The following is a 23,247-nucleotide window of genomic DNA, read 5'->3' as shown; positions in this document are numbered from 1 at the left end:
AAAGTGTTCCCTTCTTTGCCTGCTGGGATAAATGTATGTAAAGTTGGAATTATATCTTCTCTAATGTGCTATTTACATTGGAGATAAGGCTTTATTTTTTTATTTTTGTAAGGCTTTCCTGGAATTTCAATTATAGCAGTAGGGAAATAAACACCAAATGCAACCAGAAAATCACTCCAGGATTTTGCTTCTATCAGAGGCACAAACTCAGGACTGCTTTCACATCCCTTGTGCTTTGAATGCAACTTTTTTCTTCAAGACTATCCTCAACTTGAATGAACTAAGTAACTAAGCAGTAATATCCAGAAAACAGAGCACTGATGTAGGAGAGCCACAATCCCTTCCTCTAATTGTCCATGTAGCTTTCCTTTTTCTCTTTCAGGTTCCATCTATTTCTAAGATGATGAAGTAGGAAATACCAGATACACAATAAAAATATCACCTATCGCCACTGAAATATTCATATCATAAGCCAAATGTCCAACATTAGTAAATTTCCTGAACTCTTATTTATTACTAAACACAATATGAAAATTAATATGTACATAACGTGGTCAACATTCAACTTATAACAGTTCCTCCACTAAGTGGCTATTACTTCTGTACATTTTTTGTTGTACAAGATGATCTTGTGAATATCTTTACCAAGAGTCTTGCCACGGCCTTCAGAAACCAAACAAAAAATTTGCCTCTATCCAAACTACTAACAAAAAGTTAAAGAAGAGTATAACATACATAGAAATAAATAGCTCATTACTATGACTTTATAGAACCCCCAATGAAATAATATACATTAGTAATCATACACTTATCACTTAAAATGTGCACATTCAGATTAAAATTTTAATTTTGAAATTCTTGGAGAACTTCTGTATTACATTTGTGTGAATAAGTGTCCATTCAAAAGCATTTTCCAGAATAAACCAGTAACCTATTTAAAAAGATTTTGCAGTTATTCAGAGATCTTTCTGTAGAGTTTACTTTTGTCCTGCACGGCACAAATCCAATTAGTTTCAAAATAACATTTTACCTCACATTTATGATATTTTTTAAATGTTAACATCTTAAATCCAAAGTTCTATATCATATGCCACATATAGTTAATTCTATACTGTTTTCGCACACTCCCTAAATACATTTTTTCTATCCTTAAAATATTTGTATTAACATACACACACAGCCTATAAAGGTATTCTACTGGAATTGGTTGAATGCTTTTGATACTTGGTTAATAGAGAATTAAAAGTTAAATAAATCACAAAAGACCATAATTATATATCATGATTTGCTCATATATTGTTACGTATTGCTAAACAATCAGATGAATAGGTTTATAAAGAGCAAAGCTTTATATAAAGGAAATTGGAATATTTTATTTGGAAATAAAAACCTCATGATTTGGGTGAAGCCAGTAATATAGTGTGCAGTTGGATTGAAACTATGCTACTTGGAAATTTACCAAGACGTTACCTCTCCTGGGAGTCATCAATCACAATCTGCAAGCAATAACCAACACAGTCATGTAGTTAAGCCAATCAAATGGTGCACCAATGTATTTAAAAGTTCTGTCAAATTAAGACAGTTATATTATATTTATCTGGAATACAGGAGAAGGATATTTTCCATGAAGTAAGATTTACCATAAACTTCAGGAATATTGAAATTTTGGACCCAGTTCTTCATGACTCCCTGTATGTATGCTCTTTGGCATGAAACTTTTCAGTCTTGCAGCTTAGATATACCTTGGCAACCATCGACTTTGTGCTCAGCTATGTGATTTGCATTGGCTAATAGAATGTTGATAGGCATGATACACAAGGGAACTTGAAGCATCTTTTGTTATATCGCGTTCTTTTTTGTGATTCAGCCGTGAACACTGCAAGAAAATCCTCTAACTAGCCCCGTGGTTCAAAGGGGACCATAGATCCACAGAGCACAGCTACCCAATCACCATGCAGATCTATGAACTGGAAGTAAGTTGTCCAGTTAGACAAGACGATATCAAGTTAACCAAGATGATTTTGCTGATATTAGCAGGGCTATCCAATCAATCAACCAATAAATAATTACCTAATATGACATATGACTAAAATCTTATGTCATTGTGTTTATGCATCAATAGCTAACTCACAACGCAAGATGAGGAGGAATGATAAATTTAGATTTAGCAAAAGCTGTTTCTGAACTATACAGTTATTAATTTTTATTTTCATATTTTGTATACAAAAAGAGAAAATAAAATTTATATTAAATACAATTTTACTAAGCAGTGTTCTGAACTTTAGTGGGGTGGAGATACGCCTTCTTTGTATTTGTAATGTATCAATGTTCCTTGTGTAAAATTGAAGAAATATTACTTTTAAAATTAGTGTGTGAGTGTTGATCAGCTCTTAATTGACTAGACTACATTTGATGTAACCTTCCCCACGATAAACCATTTGTTTTCAGGGTAACTCTATAAACTCAATCTTCAATGACTTAAAAAGGAATCGAAGATTTACGTAGGTCGTCAAATGGTCATGTGTACTAACTCAAAAGTCTTTACGTGACAAGCCACTTTACATTATGTGTCACGATAATTTGGTATTGATTAACTTCTTGACTGTCTCCTTCACATCTTTGTTCCTGAGGCTATAGATCAGTGGGTTCAGCATGGGGATGACCACAGTGTAAAAGACAGAAGCCACCTTGACCATGAGCCATGAACTTTTGGAATTGGGAACACAGTACAGGAAGAGAATGGTCCCATGGAAGATTGTGATAGCGGTCAGGTGGGAAGCACACGTGGAGAAGGCCTTGTGGCGCCCCCCAGTGGAAGGCATCTTCATGACAGTGATAAAAATGGAAACATAGGAGAGCAGAATGATCACCAGGCTGCTTATTTCATTGAATGTGGCAGAGATTAAAATAATCTTCTGGCTCATGTAGGGATCAGAGCAGGACACAGAGATGATGGCGGCATGCTCACAGACAAAGTTATTTATGATATTATTTCCTTTGAAGGATAATTTCAGTAGAAAGTAAGTAAGAGTCAGGGAACACACTATACCCCAGGAGTATGATGCACCCACCAACAAGGAGCAAAGCTTCTGAGACATGACAACTATGTACAGAAGAGGGTTACAAACTGCCACAAATCGATCATATGCCATCACGGCCAACATGAAGGTTTCTGTCACCACGAATACGCACGCAAAGAAGAATTGTATGATGCAGCCTGTGAAGGAGATGGTTCTGTCTTCCACAATCAAGTTTTCTAATAGTTTGGGTGTGACTACTGTAGAGTAACAGAAATCAACCAAAGATAAATGGCTGAGAAAAAAGTACATGGGGGTGTGGAGTTTGGGATTGATCTGGATAATCATGATCATGCCCAGATTTCCCAAAACAGTGACTGTGTAGATGGTCAGGAATACCAGGAACAGGGGCATCTGTAGTTCTGGATATTCTGAAAAGCCCAAGAGAATGAAAGTGACTTCAGCACTCTGGTTTTCTTGGTTCCTGTGGACAAAACAAGAAAATTGACTCAGAAAAGTCAGAAACAAAATCCAGATAAGGAAGGTTAAAATGAGGAAATAAGGAGAAACTTAGTGATTATCCATAAATAGTCTTGTAGAAAATACTTGATTTCAACCTTTATTTTTAAAGTTAGAATTTACTAAAAAAAAAAAAAGAAAGAAAACAAAAGAAAAATGAAGTTAGAATTTGCTAATATCACAATTACAGGGTAAATATGAAATTTGCACAAATAGAATAATAAAAGACGGCAGTCAAGAGAGACAGAACAAAAATAGAATTGCCCCTGATATATTTCGAATGATCAGACCCAGTATCTTCAGAGGCAGGTGACTTCATGAGAAAGACCAGTCTGATTTATTTCATGAATCAGAATTTAGTTAAAATGCTGGTCTTAGGAGCACCTGGGTGGCTCAGTCAGTTGAGCATTCGACTTCGGCTTAGGTCATTATCTCGCAGTTCATGAATTTGAGCCCACGTCAGGCTCTGTGCTGATAGCTCAGAGCCCGGAGCCTGCTTCAGATCCTGTGTCTCCCCCCTCCCCCGCTCCTCTCCCACTTGTGCTCTCTCTCTCTCTCTCTCTAAAATAAATAAATAAACTTTAAAGATGTTTAATAACAAAAAAATGCTTCTCTTGGTAGACACACATATCATAAATTTCTACAATCTCTTCCTGCCTAACCTGTCTATGGGAACTTAGAACTCAAAAGAAAATTAATGATCCAGAGAAATGACCAGATTACATTTTTTTTTACTGTTGTTGCTATAATTATTTTTGAATTCCCTTTCCAGGAAACTTCTTATACTCCGTCACACATTTCTGTCCCCACATTTTAGCTATGTCCTACAGAAAAGTAGCATACTTGGTCAGCCACATTTCCCTAAGTATGGAAAATTGTGAAAATCTATTACCCTTTCTTGGTGCATTGTAATATCAGATATTTCATGACATGTGTGATAGAAATAAACTTATTTACAATATGTGCAGGCTATTTTTTTATGCTGGAAATCTTTCTACCAGATTATCATCAAACTTAGTCTACCTCAAAACCTCCAAAGATGGCCACCTGCTTCCTGAAGTATTACAGTGTGGTTGTTATTTGACCAGGGATCTTTCTTTCTTTCTTTCTTTCTTTCTTTCTTTCTTTTTTTTCTTTTTTTTTTATTGAGTTGATTTCATAAACATAAAGATAATCCTTCCAATACCCTTTTCTCTTAATTTCTTATCTCTTACAAAATCTTTCTCTCCACTTGACCCTTTTCTCATGGCCATGGTCATACTCTCGGGGCCATTATAAGAAGGATAAGCCCTCAAAATACAAATTTCATCCACATTTGTGACATGATTACATCTTACTTTTTAAAAAATCATTTAACATTTATCATCGTCTGTTCCACGGCAAAATAAAATTCATGAAAACAAATTTGGGACACCAGAACCAGAGTGGATACTCAATAACATTTATTGAATAAATAAATATACGAGCATGTGAAAGAGTAAACTCAGGCATATAATACACATGTATTGGGGTAAAAGTTGATAATAATAGTAAAAAAGTTAGGTATGCCTATTAAATCACTACCACACACAATGCACTGAGACACATCTTAAGTCCTACAAAACAAGCAGAAATAGTGAAAATCCTGAACTTCCTGAATTAGCATAAAACAAGGACCTTTGAGGGAAGAAAGGAAGCAATGAATTGTTCTCTTAAATTGTCCTGTGTTCCTCCAAAATGCCTAAACTGCCTTTTTCTGCCAGTGTAATTAGTTACTCTAAAACCCACTTCCTGACCACTTACTGAAATCTACAATAGCACAAGGCACAACAGGGAAGGCCATTCCACATAGAATTCAGTGAAAATTCTATGCCGTATTATCAGCCAAAATGAAATTCTCCGTGCTTTTCATTCAGTTGTTCCGGTTTTATCCTCTAGGACCAGATATAGCACTTAGAAGTATGAAGGAAAGCATATATATAAAGACATCATTCCCATTCCCCTGCACTTTTTCTTCTTCAATTGCTCTTTTAAGAGTCCTTTGATACTTGTGACTTCATCTTCCACCACATTTATTATCATTTCCTGAGTGTATTTTTCAATTTAATATAAAACTCAGTAAGCGCCAATTCCAGAATTGAACACACTTCTCCCAAAATTTGTATTAGTTCCCTCTGTCTGTGGTAGGAAAGCCTGAGCAATTCAGAACTGAGGGGGATAGCATCACCATCAAAAATAAATGTAACTGGAAGACTGTATCTCCCACCCCCTTTCACCCATTTTGTCCCTAGCCTGCCCCGGCACGTCCCTCTGGCAACCATCAGTTTGTTCTCTGTATTCAGAGAGAGTTTTTGTTGAATCTGTTGAATCTGAATCTGTTTTTTGTTGTTGTTGTTGTTGTTAGTTTACTTACTTGGCTTTTTGTTTTGTTTGTTTTGTTTTGTCTTGTTTGGCATGCCACATATGAGTGGCATTGAATGGTATTTATCTTTCTCGGTCTGACTTATTTCATTAGCATGACACTTTCTAGGTCCATTGATGTATGATGTGGTGTGATATTGTACGATATTTTGTGTATGGTGACAGATGGTAATACACTTGTGGTGGGCACAGCACAACATATAGAGATGTTGAATCACTCTGTTGTACACCTGAAATTAAACTAATGCAATATTGTGTGTCAATTTACTCAAATACAAAAATTTGAAGATAACTATGATTTCTGATGTATATTTAGCTCATTCTTACCCACGTATCTTTTCCACACATGTAGCTTTCCACTCCACCTCCCGCACTCCTTATATTTATACCAGCAGCCTTGGGGTCAAAGTTCACAGCCCCCCATTTGGCTCCAGGAAGTGTCCAGCACGTTCAGCTGAATGAGCACATAAGGTGCTATGCACACCCTCTCCCTCCTCTCTAGTGACATCTATCATGCTTTCTCATTGCACCTCTACTATGTACTCGACACCGTAATAGGCATTTAGCAACTGTAAAATTATAAAATATAGGCCTCGTCCTCAAAATTGTTCTTTTTTTCTGAGAATTATTTTGAGGAGTATCACATATCACAAATGATATATTGCAACGTGTAATTCTTATTGTTATTAAAATTCAATTTGTTTATAAAGAGAAAGATGAGAATACTGTGGTGCAATAAAGCTGAAAATAACTTCTTAGTGATGTAGGTCAGTGAATAATAATAAATGTGGTTAGAGATAAAGAACTGAGTTAGTTACTTGAACTGTATATCAGGATGCTTGGATTTACAAATGTGTTTGTCTCCTACAAAGATTATTGGTACACACTATTTTCTTTCTAAACTAAAATACGTAAGAATGGAATCAACTCACCTGAGCACAGAATAATTGGGCTTACTCATTTACTGAAGCTTCTTTGTTGTGATTAATGGGCTCCAGAAAACTTCCTGCTGAGAATTCAAATAAAAAAAAAAAAGTAACAAACCTGAAAAAATAGTCAAAGAAGTCTGCAGTATATTGTAATGAATATTTCAGAGAAATGAATTTTCCTCTAATCTATTAAAAATAAGTTCAGAGATGACAGAGAGAAAGGGAGATCAGAAAGCTGAATCCTAACACTAAACTTATCTTGCATATATTCCACCAAGACCCTAGGGATGTCAACCCTCGAGAATATGATGGAAGTATTGCCTTAGCAGACACAAAGCAATTAAATGAAGTAATGTCCCATGTGATATTTTAGTTGCATATAATTTTTTCTGAAGACTGGGGAATCATTTCATCATGAACTTTAATCCAGTGCTCTTTTAAAAATGTTGAAACAGACCCTACATTTTGTCTTTAAATACCTGTCAAATGCCGCCATGTCAAAAAGAAAAATCAGCTGCTATGCAACAATCCAGAGATAACTACTCTTATTCTTTGTGGTACTTGTGAATTACTCTTTATATAAGGTTATATATTTATCCGTATGTATTGGGGTATGAAATTTATGCAATAAGAATATTAGTTATATTGTTCATTATCCTTTTAAAAATTTAACATTGTATCACAAGCTTCATTTTTATGAAAACCATTGGTTTTCTTAAGCTGAGACAGTTTGCTTTACTCTTCCAAATGTGACCACAATACTGTTCAATGTTTACACTTATTATTGAAATTGAAAAAAAAAAACTATTACTCTATTTTTCAGTTTATAATCTGGGTTTATGGAAAGAGTAATATATCTATTATTTAAGAATCTATCATATCTTAACATATAAACATCTCAATCTCAGTGACTTGTTGTAACAGAACACGTCAGCAAACTTTTCTCATAAAAAGCCATAGCGTTAATAATTTAGGCTTTGTGAGCCATATAGTCCCAAGCCCCACTATTCAGTGTTGTAGCATGAGTACGGTCATAGGCAATACACAACTCAATAGGCATGTCTCTGTTTTAATAAAATTTTATTTTAAAAAAACACAAAAAAATCAGATTTGGTTTGTGGGATGTAGTTTATTAAACCACGCAATAGAAATTTATTACTTGATTGCGTAAGTTCCAAAGTTATTTCCAGATTGGTAGGCAGATATTCTCTGAGTAGTGATAGAGAGACCTAGGCTGCTTCCAAATTGTGGCTTATAATAATGCGATTATTATAATGTAAGTATTGTGAGAGGAACAAGAACTTGAAAAGAAGACACTGCACCTTTCTACATCATCACCGTGCGTAAGGTTTTTCGGTTTTATTTCAGTTTGGTTTGGTTTTTACTTTAAACTTTCGTTGAGTACATTAGGGGTACTCTTCAGAAGCTGAAATAATTAAATAAAGTCCAAGATTTTTACTGATTGGCAAAATCATAATAGGAATTTGAACTTCGGGATGAACTATAATGTTAGAATAGAATTACGGGGACCAGGGGCACCTGGGTGGCTCAGTCGGTTAAGCGTTCAACACTAGCTCTTGGCTCAGGTCATGATCTCATGGTTGGTGAGACTGAGCCCCTCATCAGGCTCTGCTTTGACAGCACAGAGCCTGCTTGGGATTCTCTCTCCCTCTCTCTCTGCCCCTCCTTGGCGCATTCTCTCTCTCTCTCAAAATAAATAAACTTAAAAAAAAAAAAAGAAAGAATTACAGGGACAAGAGAGAAAACCAAAAGCTTTTCAATCAGAAGAGGTAGCCTGAGCCAAGGTAGGAATTTGGATGCTTACGTTTCTATCAATTAGAAATAGAGTTTATGCAGGTAGCATAGCAGATGAGATTGGAGAATCAGAGGGGCCAAATGGTATAAAGAATGCAATTGGAACCACTGTAGGTCATTGAACCTTGTAACAGGGTTCCATGCTGATAGGACAAGAGTGGAATAATGAAGAGCTTGGTTGTAAAAAGGTACAAGCATTGTGAATGAAACCGACGTAGTTCTAATATAATCACAGCATTCAATTTGGCTGCACTAATAGATCATGTAGACAGATACAGGTAACTCCTGTTTTCATTCTAGTTTGGAAGGGAGCAGAATGCTCTTGATGGCATCTCAATACAGGTAGGCTGTCATTTCCAATAATCATTGGTATTTGTATAGGTTTCTACAAAGTCAAGTAGTTAACAGTGATATCTATAAATCTATATCTATATCATCTATACATATATACATACCTATGTATGTGTGTGTGTGTGTGTGTGTGTGTGTATATATATATATATATATATATATATATATATATATCATAAGCCAGTCAGGGGCTTGAAGACATCTGAAATACAGAAGAAAAATAAAAGGGGACTCTGACCAATGATGTTTATATATTTCAAGGCTAAAGTGTAAAAAAAAATAAATAAAAATAAAAGACTGGCTTTGTTTCCTGCGTCTTCAAGACAGAAAATAAATTCCATTAATTTTAAAAACACAGGGAAAACAATTTTAGAACCAAAAAAAAAAATAAGAACTTTCTCTCTATACTGTCCAAAACCAGAATAGCATGAATGATTATTTAGAGTCCTTGGGTTGCTCAATTTCACTAATAGGGTATTAGTAGGGACTATAAATAAATAAACTTTAATGTAAGTAGAATGAAGGGTGTGATTCAAGAGGAAGAATGCAGATAAAACTCCATAACGTTCTTCTGTATTTGTCCTATTCTGTGACTAATCCTCATTTTGGGTAGGAGCTCTCACTAAGATCACTTCATTTTTGGAGTTCTCAAAATACTCTGTTGTTTTTAAATTGTCTTTATGCTTCTCAAAACCCATAACCTATACCTATCTCACAGGTTGGCTTAACTGCCCTTCCAATAAAAGTAACTATTATAATAATTAAATAGACATTTTCTAATCTTGCTTCCTTAAGGATTTGGTTCAATTCAATCTCTATTACTTATTATCTATAAATGAGGGGACTATTCAAAAAAGCACATGTAAGTGTATAAATATGGCATATCATAACAAGTTAGAAATTCAGTTCAAAATAGCCTCCAATATCCATCTATGATATACAGGCATATAGAAAAAAAGTATAAATTATATGCCCGTGACTAATATTCTGTATCTAAGATAAATCTCAATTAATGTAATTACAGGCAGTTTTCTTCATCTTTCCCTGATCTAAGCTGAGTCTCCAGTATGGCATATATTTCAGAAAAGATGAAAGAGTTAAGGTAGACTTGATAATGAATCTCTTAAATCCCAGTCCAGTATTATTTCTTATTACACAAGAATTAATTTTTTAAAAAGTTTATCCTAGTTTGACGTAATGAGAATGAAATGTTGGTTTCAATTACCCCCAACATCGCAGATTTGATTATCATCTATTTGTGTTTTTTCAAAGAAATTACATTGTAATTGGTAGATTTTTTTCATGTGGTCAAAATAGAGTCAGAGTTGTCTTTTTCTTATAAGTGATACAAATAGAATATCCACTAGATGGCAGGGCGATACCAAAATTTGAATCAAGACATTAAAATCCCTGTGTATTATTTGCTTTAAAGAGAGGAACGGAAACCAATAGAAAACACATTCATAGCTTGAATACACCTTGAAGACTATTCATTCCACATACCTTAATTTCAGAGACAAGGGAACAAATATTCAAAGATGGTAAATCGTTTGACCACATTCAAACACTGACTCACCTTTAATTTTATCTTTGTTTTCACATGGATTAATTTTGAGCTAGAAATAATGTGGGTCGGCTTTCGGTCACTTACACAATCACGCAGTTGGAGGAATAAAGAACATTAACAATCCATCGTAATTTATTTGTAATGAGTAAATACACAAATCAAAAGGGGATTAATAATATATAAGGATTTTATTATAAGGATAAAAATCCTTACAAAAATACAAACCTTACTCAAGCCAAAGCTAAATGGTGAAAAAAACATTTATCTATTTACATACACACACCATATCCATATCTATACATATGCATATACATGATGTAAAATATCATATGTATGACATAAAATATAACAAAATGGAAGCAGAACACATTGATTATATTAATAGATGTAATGACAAAGTTAAACCTAACACTGTGCTATCAACATGAGAAACATAAGCAAAAAGATTCAGGAAAGTTAAAATTGAAGAATAAATTAGTGATTTCTAAATTAGTTTAATTTTCTCACAGAAAATATTCTGAAAGATTTGACTCCTTTGAAATTTGTGGTGGTTGGCTTTATGATCCATGAAATACTCAATTGTGGTAAATTTTCTACATGCACAGAAAAACACATATGTTCTGATTTTGTTGATAGTCATATTCTATATAGGTTAAGTAGGTCAAATACATAAATTATGTCACTTAGAGCTTAGACATCATATTGCTTATTTATTCATTAATTGAAAAAAGTATGTTAAAATCTCCCACAATGATGAAGGACTTGTTTATTTCTTCTTATAGCTCTGGATTTTTTCCTTTACTTATTTTGAAGGACTCTGGTTGAATGAATGGACATTTGAATTGTAATCTTTTCTTATTAGGTAAATCCCTGTATCACTGTGAAATAATCCTCTGTCTTTAGTGATTTTATTTTACTTAAAACCTACAATGTCTCATATTATCATAGCTGCATGAGCTTTCTTCAGAGAGACTTTGCTTTGTACATATTTTTACAAAATCTAAAATAGATGAACACATGCATAATTTACCAGAAAATTTACCCAAATATATAACCAACAGAAATATTTATGTTCACCAAACAATATGCAGGATTGTTCAAAATGCCATTATTTATAATACCTGAAAAGTAAGAAATGGAACAAAACAATACTTAGAAAGCCATCAACATCTTTATGTATAAAATTTGGGGCATATTCATACATTAAGTATCATACAGCAAAAAGAGTAGAGGAATTTGCGACAACAAGATGAATAAATGTTATAAACACAATGTTGATCAAAAGCTGCCAGATAACAAAAAAAGAAAACAAATAAAAGAGTTATATTCTGTACAGTTTTACTTATATAAAGTTAAAAACAGAAAATATTGGTATTACAAATTTGAATCTGAATTTTGGTGAAAGGGGGCTAGTAAATGAGAAAAGAGCAAGTATTCTTCTGGGTTTGGTGAACGTCCTGCTTTTGGTCTCTATGCTGGTTACAGATGTGTGTTCATTTTGTTAAAATTGTTGGTGTTATTAGTAGCCTTTTCTATGTGCGTGCTAAAATTGTTACAGAGAGGGAGGGAGGCAAACCCTAAGAGACTCTTAAATACAGAGAACATACTGAGGGTTGCTGGTGGGGTTGTTGGGTAGGGGGATGGAATAAATGGTGATGGGCCTTAAGGAAGGCACTTGCTGGGAGGAGTACTGGATGTCATATGTAAGCGATGAGCCATGGGAATCTACCCCCAAAATCAAGAGCATACTTTACACACTGTATGTTAGCCAATTTGATAATAAATTATATTTAAAAAAACCCAATAAATCCATCTGAAAAAAACAAACAAAAAAAAACCTAAAAAAAAAAAAAGAAAACATTTAAAACTGAATAAAGATATTAAGCATATAAAAAGAAACAATGTGGGGCACCTGGGTGGCTCAGTCGGTTAAGCGTCCGACTTCGGCTCAGGTCATGATCTCGCGGTCCGTGAGTTCGAGCCCCGCGTCGGGCTCTGTGCTGACCGCTCAGAGCCTTGAACCTGTTTCAGATTCTGAGTCTCCCTCTCTCGCTGACCCTCCCCCGTTCATGCTCTGTCTCTCTCTGTCTCAGAAATAAATAAACGTTAAAAAAGAAAAAAAAAAAGAAACAATGTGCCAAAATTGCCGTGGGGAACAAAGGCAAAAGGGAAATGTAGATAAAATTAAATTTCCTTATAACCTGCAGCCCATTGACAAATACTTGAGGCTGGCAGAGGATGGCATTAGGGAAAAACAATCTTAGCTTGACAATAGCCAGGCCTCCAGGATCCCGTGAATCTTCTTTAGCTTACGAAAATCCTTTTGGAAACTTCCCTTGTCTTTATCTCCCCCAACTCTAAAGTATATAAGGAGTCACTCCTCACAACTCCAGCGCAGCTCTTTCTGCCCATGGATCCTGCCCCTGTGCTTTAATAAAACTACTTTTTGCACTGAAGACATCTCAAGAATTGTTTCTTGTCCCTGGGCTCTGACCCCAAACATTTCCACGTCGAAATGATGGCACGTGACAAAGGAGAATGCAGGCCGTGCAGCTTTAACTGTAGTAAAAGTAACAAACACTCAGTTACAAAAGCTAGAATTCACAATGACGTTACAGCAGTTATTAATATAGCTAATGATCAAGCAACAATTTCCATAAAGCAGAAACTAGAAGAGACGAGAAGTAGAGAAAGACTATTAATTCAAGAGAAAAGAAACACAGCAAGCATTTGCTAATGCTACAATCGCAAACTGTACAATCCCAAATATCGCACAGAACTCCAGTTAACAGAGAATATAATTTTTTCAATTGCACCTGAGTGGTTATAAAAACTGAGTATATTTTAGCCCATGAGTAAAACACAATAAATTCAACAATAGGAAGTGCATAAAGAAAATCTGAATATTCCTTGAGGATGGATGAAAGAGTGGAGAATAAAACACAGCCAGGTTTACGTCTGTGCGTTTCGGGGACCACAAGGGAGGAGACCAGTGGTTTTCGGGAAAGTAACACGAGTGTTAACATATAACACTACATCCAACCGTGTCATCTCCACAGTAAGCCAATGGACTAAGCAAGGAAGGAGGGAATATCACAGGGCTGAGATTTACATGATTACCAAATAATGTTTACTGACAAATAAGGTAGTGGTAGAAATCAAAAGGACCTTTCTAGGGGTGCTTGAGGGGTCACTCAATTAAGCCGCTGACTCTTGATTTGAGCTCAGGTCATGATCTCACAGTTTATGCGTTCGAGCCCCATGTGGGGCTCTTTGCTCACAGCACAGAGCCTGCTTCAGATCCTCTGTCCCCGCTTTCTGCCCCTCCCCAACTCATACTTTCTCTATCTCAAAAATAAATAAACATTAAAAAAAATGTTTAGGGGAGCCTGGGTGGCTCAGTCGGTTAAGCATCCGACTCCAGCTCAGCTCATGATCTCACAGTTTGTCGAGTTCGATCCCCGCGTCGGGCTCTGTGCTGCCAGCTTGGAGCCTGGAACCTGCTTCGGATTCTGTGTCTCCTTCTCTCTCTGCCCCTCCTCCACTTGTGCTCTGTCTCTGTCTCTCAAAAATAAATAAATGTAAAAAAAATAAAAAAAAACAATAAAAACATAAACAAAATGGAATGACATCGTTAGTTCTAAATAGGAAAGATTTGGAATATTTGAGTGTGCGTTGCATGGTGGGCTGCAGGAGTCTGTGAAATCTCTCTGGAAATAAGAGGAGTTGAATTGACCGGCAGGACTGAACAGGGCCTGACTGGGAATGGTAAAGGTCCAGTTACGGTACTGCAGAGAGCCCTTCGGGGTTCCAGGAAAAGATACTTAAGTTTAAGCTTACAGACACTGCTAGAGATTTCGGCATACGGGTGTACATAAAGAAAACTGTGTTTAGGGAATAGAAAGTAGCAGACTATGATGGATCCTGCTTCTTTTGGGGAGAAAGACCATTTTGTTCTGATTGCACAATTAACTCAACTGCCCTTCAAGGAGATAAGAGGGACAACCAGCTGAAGCTATTCATTTATTCTGATGTGTTTGGAAGAAAGACAACCAGCCATCAGTAGCCAGCCGCTGACTCCTCCTAAGGGAGGTCAGAATCACAGACAGGTCAGGCCCAGAAGACGCGTCCTTAAAAGATCTGGTTTAACACCCACCCTGCCCCTCCAGTTCACTTAGGGTGAAACTGAATAAAAGGAATGCAGCATATTAAAATCATCCAGTTAAGAAGTAATGCATCCAGATGAAGGAGATAATGTTTTGTTCTGTTTTACAAACAGCCCAGTGTTTTAAGGGATATCTACTGATGCAGTGGTATTATTATCTATGCTGTAAAATGCAGAACGAGTCTTGTAGAATATAGGAGTCATCGCTTCTCAACTTTTTATAGAAATACTTGACAATAAGAGAACTAATACTTTGAAGTGTTCAGGAACATAGATTATAGTTTTTGAGTCATGCACTACACAGATTTTGTATTTCAAAAGGTAAATTAAATGGTAGGTCCTGTCCACCTCTTTTTTTTTTCCATCTTTCTCACGAACTGGATTGGATGCATTCATGTGGTTATAATCTTTAAAACAAGATGTATTTAGCTTGCTTCTCAATAATTCTTCCTTAGCCTATCAATGACGCTTGAAAGTCTATCACTAGAAAAGTATTTCTCTGTCCTGAGGCTTAATGGTTATACCAAAGAGACATTAATAGAGCCAGTTGTTGGGACACCCGGGTGGCTCAGTCCGTTAAGCATCCGACTTCTGCTCAGGTCATGATCTCTAGGTTTGTGGGTTTGAGCCCCGCATCGGTATATACACAAGTCAGTTCCCTTTTCATTTCATTCCTGTGTCACCTGGGTCTGTGAAGTCTATACAAAAACACTCTTCTTCAGATGCTACTGTGAGCTTTCCTGTCAGATGCTTAGAAAGTATAGCCAGTTAAATGTTCATTTCAGGGGACACCTGAGTGGCTCAGTCAGTTGAGTGCCCAACTCTTGATTTAGGCTCAAGTCGTGATCCCAGAGTCATGTGATCAAGTCCTGCATCTGGCTCTGCACTGAGTATGGAGGCTGCTTGGGATTCTTTCTCTCTCCTTCTGCCCCTCTCCCCCACTCACACCTCTTCTCTAAAAACAAAATAAACGTGTTTTTTTTTAAAGTTCATTTTGAAATATATGGTCTCTGGGGGATGAGCCAAGAGCTATAAACTGAAAGAGAAGCAGTTTTTATATCTTCACTTTTATGGGAAAGAAACTCTCAACCCTCAAATTTCTAGGACAAAACCAAACAGACAAGGAGAGAACTGTTGCAAAGCCATTACAATTAAAAAGGGAAAAAAGAAAAATATGCAAATGCGCACACAGACAGAATAGCTGAGAAAAAATGTTCAATAGAATGTGAGGGCTGTGTGTATGTGTATAAGTAATTACATATTAGCCCCTAAAATTCTCTTCTACAGTATCCATCGTGAATACGACCGAACAGTTGTCAAAAGTTAACACAGCTTGTCTTTGGTGCTCGTTTTTTTTTTATTTTTATTTAAAAAAATTTTTTTTAATGTTTATTTATTTTTGAGACAGAGAGGGACAGAGCACGAGCGGGAGAAGGGCAGAGAGAGAGGGAGACACAGAATCCGAAGCAGGCTCCAGGCTCTGAGCTATCAGCACAGAGCCCGACGCTGGGCTCGAACTCACAGACTGTGAGATCATAACCTGAGCCGAAGTCAGATGCTCAACCGACTGAGCCACCCTGGTGCCCCACTGGTGCTGTTTTGGTTTTTTTTCTTCACAGAGTGGACTTATTTTGTTTTCATATTTAGAAACAAAATATATTGATTCATGTGTAAATTGCACATTATTTGACATCCATATTATGAAAACCACTATTCGACTCAGTGAGCCTTCCAGTTAGGGCCAGCTTCAAATCTATGGGATTTATGACAAATGTATTATACCTTGTTGAACTTAAACTTTTTTATTAGCCTGTAAATAGACATGGCATCTTCCAAAGCTATCGGGGGAGCAGCCATTTTGCAACCAGAGGGACAAGTGCTTCACAAAAAACATGGCAGAGCAAGAATCTAGAAAGATTGTGGGTCCCGACTAGATCAGCAACTACATCGTTCAATCAACTATATCGTGGTTTTAAATACGATCTTTGTGCGTATATGCTGTTTTTATTGACTTATTACTACATTAAAAAATACTTGCTTAACTTCCTAACCTGTTTTCTATTAACAGTTGGGAATAGTTCCCAATTAACTGAGGGAAATTTCAACTAATAGAGATCTGGGTTTGGGGTTTTTTGTTTTTGGGTTTTGCCCCTGTTTGAGCACTTATCCTTCTTCAGAAACCTTAGGATTATGTTATCAAAACGAAAACAAAAATATCCTTGGATGTTAATGGAAAACGTAATTACATTTATATATTAATTCAGGAAATGGCTATTTTTATGATATCTCCTGATCTAAATCTTTGAGATCTGATTCTGTCAGTGTTTATTATATGGCTTTACTTAAGGTCATGTGATTTTATTCCTATTGATCCAGAGTTTCTTAGTAAAATATATTTGTAAATAACATTGTTTTCTCATTATTGTGAATAATTTTTCTATTTCTCTATTTTTATTCTTAGAGGAAATACAATCTATTTATTTTGTGTATACATATCTTAGATTTAGCTACCTTACAAATTTTCTTATTAATTCTAGATATTTTTACCATTTTTCCCATTTTCCATTTTTATAGAAGTATAATCTACTCCATTTTATAGATGAATCAAGCTGTCTTGCAGAATTTTAGCATCTATCTCACTAAATTAATAGCAAACAAATTATCTTTAATTCCCAGTTTGGGGCATGCTTCATGAAATCATGCAGCCATTGGTTGCTTTAGAGAAAGTTATGGGTGCCTGGGTGGCTTAGTTGGTTAAGCATCCGACTTCAGCTCAGGTCATGATCTTGCGGTTTGTGGGTTTGAGCCCTGCCTCAGGCTCTGTGCAAAGAGCTCAGAACCTGGAGCCTACTTCAGATTCTGTGTCCCCCCCCCTCTCTCTCTGCCCCTCCCCTGCTAATACTCTGTTTCTCTCTCTCAACAAATAAAAAATAAAAAATAAATAAAGCTATGTATGAGATAAATTGTTTCTGGGCTGAAAGCCTAATATTGTAATTTTATAAAATGCCTTTTTTACGGGTGGAGCATATGGGCATATTTAAAATGTTCTCCAGGAAAATTTCAGCTTGAAAGGAAGAGACTACAGGCTAAATTGGCAAACAAGGAAGGCGTTTTAACAATGTAACACCTGGTAAACTTAGAGTGTTGAAATAAACTTGAAGAAACTGAGAATTTAATCCTATCATCAAGGAGTCTGGGGTGATACAAATGTAGGCTATGTTTACCAGCCTCTGCTGTATTGTAGAGTTTTAAAATATTTTACTATGATGTCAAATCCATTTATTATTTTAAGCCTACAGTAAAGTCTCTCAGAACCAGTAGAACGTGTGATCTTTAAACCCAGGCAGTCTGAGGGGCGTCTGGCTCTTGACTTTGGCTGAGGTCATGATCTCCTGGCTTGTGGGGTCACACCCTGTATCAGGCTCCATGCTGGCAGCACAAAGCCTGCTTGGGATTCTCTCTCTGTCTCTCTCTGTGTCTCTCTCGCTCTCTTCCCATCCATTGCTCATGCTCTGTTTCTCTCTCAAAATAGATAAATAAATTAAAAAAAAAAAAAAAAAAAGGAAAGAAAGAAAGAAAGAAACCCGGCAGTCTGAGTTTAGAGCCTCCCACCTTCTCCCAAACATACACCTGTTTCCTACATAGTGTAGATTATAATTAATATTTCAAAAATAGAAATTGAGACATACTAATACAATTGTAACTCTTTCTTTTATTACTTTCAGAACACAAATAGATTAGAGGAATTTCCCACTGAACGTAACTTTCTTGAAATGAGGAAGAAAACATGAACATTAATATTTGGAGCATGCAGATGTCTTAAAATATTGTTAAAATGTAAAAAAAAAATCTATAAAAATAGATGCATTCATAGACATATGTTGTTTAAAACAATTTCAATAATAATGACAATTTCTATTAAGCTTTCAGGCAGATGGTAAGGAGAAAGTAAATTTTTTGTTAATTTAATCGTGTCTTCACAGTTTTAGAACAGATAGAAAGACAAGACTTTTTAGATGTAAAAAAGATGAGAAAATACAATTGTCTTGTAGAATTACTTCAATGCAAATTCAAGAGACAACCAAGTTGCAGTAGCCAAATAACATAGAAAAGTCAAAGATTTACTGTTTAATAAAGTTTCCATATGTTTAAAAAAAAAGACTAGCAGTTCCCTGTTCTTTGCTTTTGAATATGCTGTTTGTAATCATATATTTGTTTGGTTTATTATCTGCCTCTTTTTTTAGTCTCTAGCCTCCTTAAAGGCAGAGACTGTCTTGTCCACCAATATATGCATTCTTTATACTGAATTTTATCCAACTCACACTTTTTAGATGTAGGTGACAGTAAACATATATGTTTTTTTAATTTATTATGAATATAATTGATTGTCAAATTAGCTTAATTACATACAACACCCAGTGCTCATCCCAACAAGTGCCCTCCTCAATGCTCATCACCTATTTTCCTCTCTCCTCCACCCCCCTTCCCGCCATCAACCCTCAGTTTGTTGTCTGTATTTAAGAGTCTCTTATGGTTTGCCTCTCTCCCTCTCTGTTTGTAACTATTTTTTTTCTCCTTCTCTTCCCCCACAGTCCTCTCTTAAGTTTCTCAAGATCCACATATGAGTGAAACCATATGATATCTGTCCTTCTCTGACTGACTTATTTTACTCAGCATAATACCTTCCAGTTCCATCCACGTTGTTGCAAAAGGCAGGATTTCATTCTTTCTCATTGCCAAGTAGTATTCCATTGTATGTATAAACCACATCTTCTTTATCCATTCATCATTTGATGGACATTTAGGCTCTTTCCATAATATTTTTGAGAGGGTGAAAGCAGGGAGGGACAGAGAGACAGGGACAGAGGATCCTAAGCAGGCTCTGTGCTGACAGTAGTAAACCCCATTTGGGGCTTGAACTCATGAATCATGAGATCATGACCAGAGCCAAAGTTGAACACTCAACCAACCGAGTCGCCCAGGTACCCCGGTGACAGTAAATATTTTTTAAATGAAGAAATTGAGGAAACCATCTTATTTATTATAATATTCTTCTGTGTTTTCAAAAATACACATATGTGAAATTTTAATAATATAATCATATAACAATATAAAAGAATTTAATTTAATAAAGGAGGTTGTCATACAGAAATAAACTTCTAAGCTACATGCACACCAAGCAAGAGAACCCACGGGAGCAGACAAGCTTCATGAAAGAATAGTGGCAAAGGAAAGGAGTCTTTTCCAAGCATCAGTTAGAAATCCCAACACCTTAATAGGCTTGTTTTTCTGGGGAAAAAAAATAACTCTTTAACCTTGGTCTACAGTCTGTACTTTTCATCTGGGTCATAAGGTTCTCTGGTGCTTCTCATTTTAGCTCTCCTATTCCCTCAGTCACCCACTTCTGCCCTGTACTGACATATGAACATTGCATTCGACGTTTCCCTATAGTCCCGTGTCCCACATCTAATCTCAGTGCTTTGGATACTATGCATGAGGGAAATATAATTATTAACTTTGTTACTAGAGAGAAATTTAAGCAATGGTTTATATTTGTGGCAAAGTATACTGATGGGAAACTTGTAAACCCTCAGAGATGTTGAGAGCTATTCTATATAACATGTTTTCTCAAAATTTGCTTTAAATACCAATTCGATGCCTATATCAAATATATATATATATATATAATGTATATATAATATGTGATATACAATATATAAAAATACATTAATATATAAATATCAAAAAGTATATATATACTTAGTATATATGTAAGTTTTTAGAAGGTAAGATGAATGTCAGAGAGACACATTTCTTTTTCAGAAATGAAAAAATAATTTGCAAAGATCTCAAATCTGGCTCAGTTTACAATGGTATCTCTCTTGATATATCACAAGAGTTCCTTCATAAGACTGTATGCCATAAGACTGTATGCAATTAAGATTTATTATTGCAAAGCAACGTTAATTTTTTTTCTCTTCCAATTTTATCTTAGGCGTGAAGCCTCAGCTTACAAGAAATCTGTCTGTTGAGCGAAGCAGCTGGTAAGTTAAATCCAGCTCATAAAGACGCCAGTCATTTTACTTCAAGGGAATACGCCAGTCATTCCGAATGCAATTTGTATCTGATGTTTTTAAGAAATCTTTGCATGGGAAAACTTCCATAACCATTGAAAATACAACCTCTACGATCTGGGGAAAGTTCCGCCTTGTTTTCCATCTATAACACACGGTAGCTATGTGGGCTGAAGATATGCGTGTCGGATGCTCTAGTCATTAGTGCCGCATCCTCAACAGCTATCAAAGTATTTGTGGGTTTATCTGTTTGGCCTCATTTAGAATATCATGAATGTAGTTATTCATTAGCCCTTGATATTCCATAGTCGAGGATAATTGAATACGGAGAGGGGTTTACTGCCTTAGGAGGTCCCTGGACAGAAGTTCAGTAAAGGAGCTGCATATAAAATGATTAAACACTAAAATACCCATATGATTCTAAGACTGAAGAAGCAAAAGTGTATGGCAAAATTTTCAATCAACCTGCTCCATTGTATAATATCTAAGGGATACATTTCTTTTTGTCCAGGTTTAATATAGACATTTTTTTTTGAGGTGAAAGGGGAATTGAACATCCATCTAATTTAGAAAAGGTTGATGAATCCAAAGGAAAGAAAATAGAAGCATTAAATGACTGTAGTGAGCGAGAAGTTGACCTTCAGGTTTCTGGGTTGAAGGTCAGCTGACAAGGTGGGAAAGATTTTGTATTTAATGTTATGAGAATGTTAACCCTGATGTGAGAAACCCCAGCCCTCAGGTAAGAAAAAAAACAGATTGTTTGTGGCAGGGAAAACTATGCTATGTCTTATCTACTTAACCTTCATTTTCCCGTGTTGAAATATGTGCTTTTAATAAGCTATTCACAATTTGCAATAAGAATCATAATCTGACTTATTATTCTTAATTTATATTTATGTCCATTGAAATGACAAAAATGAAAATATTAATGCTAACAATATTCATCAAATATCTAATTTTTACATACCAGGTTCCGTACTAAGCTTTTTACATAAATAAACTCATCAAATCTTTACAATAGACCTCAGAGTTACAGTATTACTCATTTTGTGAATGAAGGAAATGAGGTTACATATTTTTCCCGAGATTTTTCCATGAATTTTGGAGCCAAGTCCTATATCTTATTTTATATAGCTCTAGAACTTAACTTCTTAATTAGTGGGATCTCCTACCACTTGAATATCCTGAGTATCTCCTACGTTTATAACACTACAGGAAGTTGCAAGGAGGAAACGGGAGCAACTAGTATGTTTTTTAACATTGAGCTTCATATGCATTATTTTACTTGACTTTCTCAGTAATTCTGTAAGTTAGGCACTGCAATGTTCATTTTATGGAAGAAGGAAGAAAATGTTCAAGGAAGTGAAGAATCTTGCATTTAAGTATCAGGGCTATGTTAAGAACTAGGGTCCATCTCCAAAGTTTGTTATTCCTAATATTGTGAAGGCAGGGATAGTCTCAGATAACAGTTTCTGATCTGGTCTACTTACATTTTTCTCTAGGGCTTTGATCTTACGTTCAGTCATTGTGGAAGGTGGCTAACAGTTATTAAACGTCTAATACTTTCCAAACACTGCTCTAAGAAATGTCCCACTTATTAACTTTATTATTTCAAAATGTCACCCTATAAGGAGGTATTATTGTTTCTTCAATTTTACAGAGAAGGAAACTGAGGCACAGAAATGGTAGTGAACTTACTAATACTATATTTTCTGTAGTTTCAATTTATCCAATGGAGCAGGGAAGGCATGAGGGAGGCAGACAGATGTCTTCCCCAAACTACTGATGAATCAGGAGTCATACAGTCAAAGTCAGGGGAGCAAAGATTATCTAATCTTCAAAGATTATCTAATCCAACTTCTTTATTGTATGGATGGGAGTCTGATTTGTAGGGAATAAGCAATTAACAGAATGAGGAAAGATCTATTGGTACAGTGCACTTACCAGATAATTACCTGGAATGTGGTATAACTGCTTCTATTTGACAGAATATGAAGAAATCATTTTCTAGAATCATGCCACTTGTGTGGGCAGATTCTCTAAGAAGGTAAGGAAGAAAATGATGGAAGAAAGCAGCTCCATTATTTTAAAGTATTGAGGACGTATTTTGAAATTAAAGGAGCCCACTTTTTTTGTATATTTCCAACTTAGGCAACCGTAATTGATCACCTGAAAAAAGGCAATTCAAATAACTTTTCTGAAACACTGCTTATTTTGAAGGGGTTGATAAGTAGAAAAAAATATGGAGTTATTCAAAGGAAATTTAAATTGATCTTCCTATCATTTCTTTTTTTTTAATTTTTTTAAATGTTTATTCATTATTGAGAGATAGAGAGAAACTGAGCGTGAGCTTGGGAGGGGCAGAGAGAGAGAGGGAGACACAGAATCCAAAGCAGGCCCCAGGCTCCAA

At 35.6% G+C, this 23,247-nt stretch overlaps 1 protein-coding gene across 1 annotated transcript; it reads right to left on the bottom strand.

Moving 5' to 3' along the window:
• Positions 1 to 2,570: 2,570 nt before the first annotated feature.
• Positions 2,571 to 3,503, bottom strand: LOC102972768 (olfactory receptor 5D13-like). Its single transcript, XM_007088795.2, has one exon. It carries the CDS (start codon positions 3,429 to 3,431, stop codon positions 2,571 to 2,573), a length of 861 nt encoding a protein of 286 aa, XP_007088857.2. The 5' UTR covers positions 3,432 to 3,503.
• Positions 3,504 to 23,247: the final 19,744 nt, after the last annotated feature.

This window comes from Panthera tigris, chromosome D1 (genome assembly GCF_018350195.1).
Source record: "Panthera tigris isolate Pti1 chromosome D1, P.tigris_Pti1_mat1.1, whole genome shotgun sequence".
NCBI classification, from domain to species: Eukaryota; Metazoa; Chordata; class Mammalia; order Carnivora; family Felidae; genus Panthera; species Panthera tigris.
Note: the sequence above shows the minus strand (reverse complement) of the source record. Positions and strands in the feature narration are given on the sequence as shown.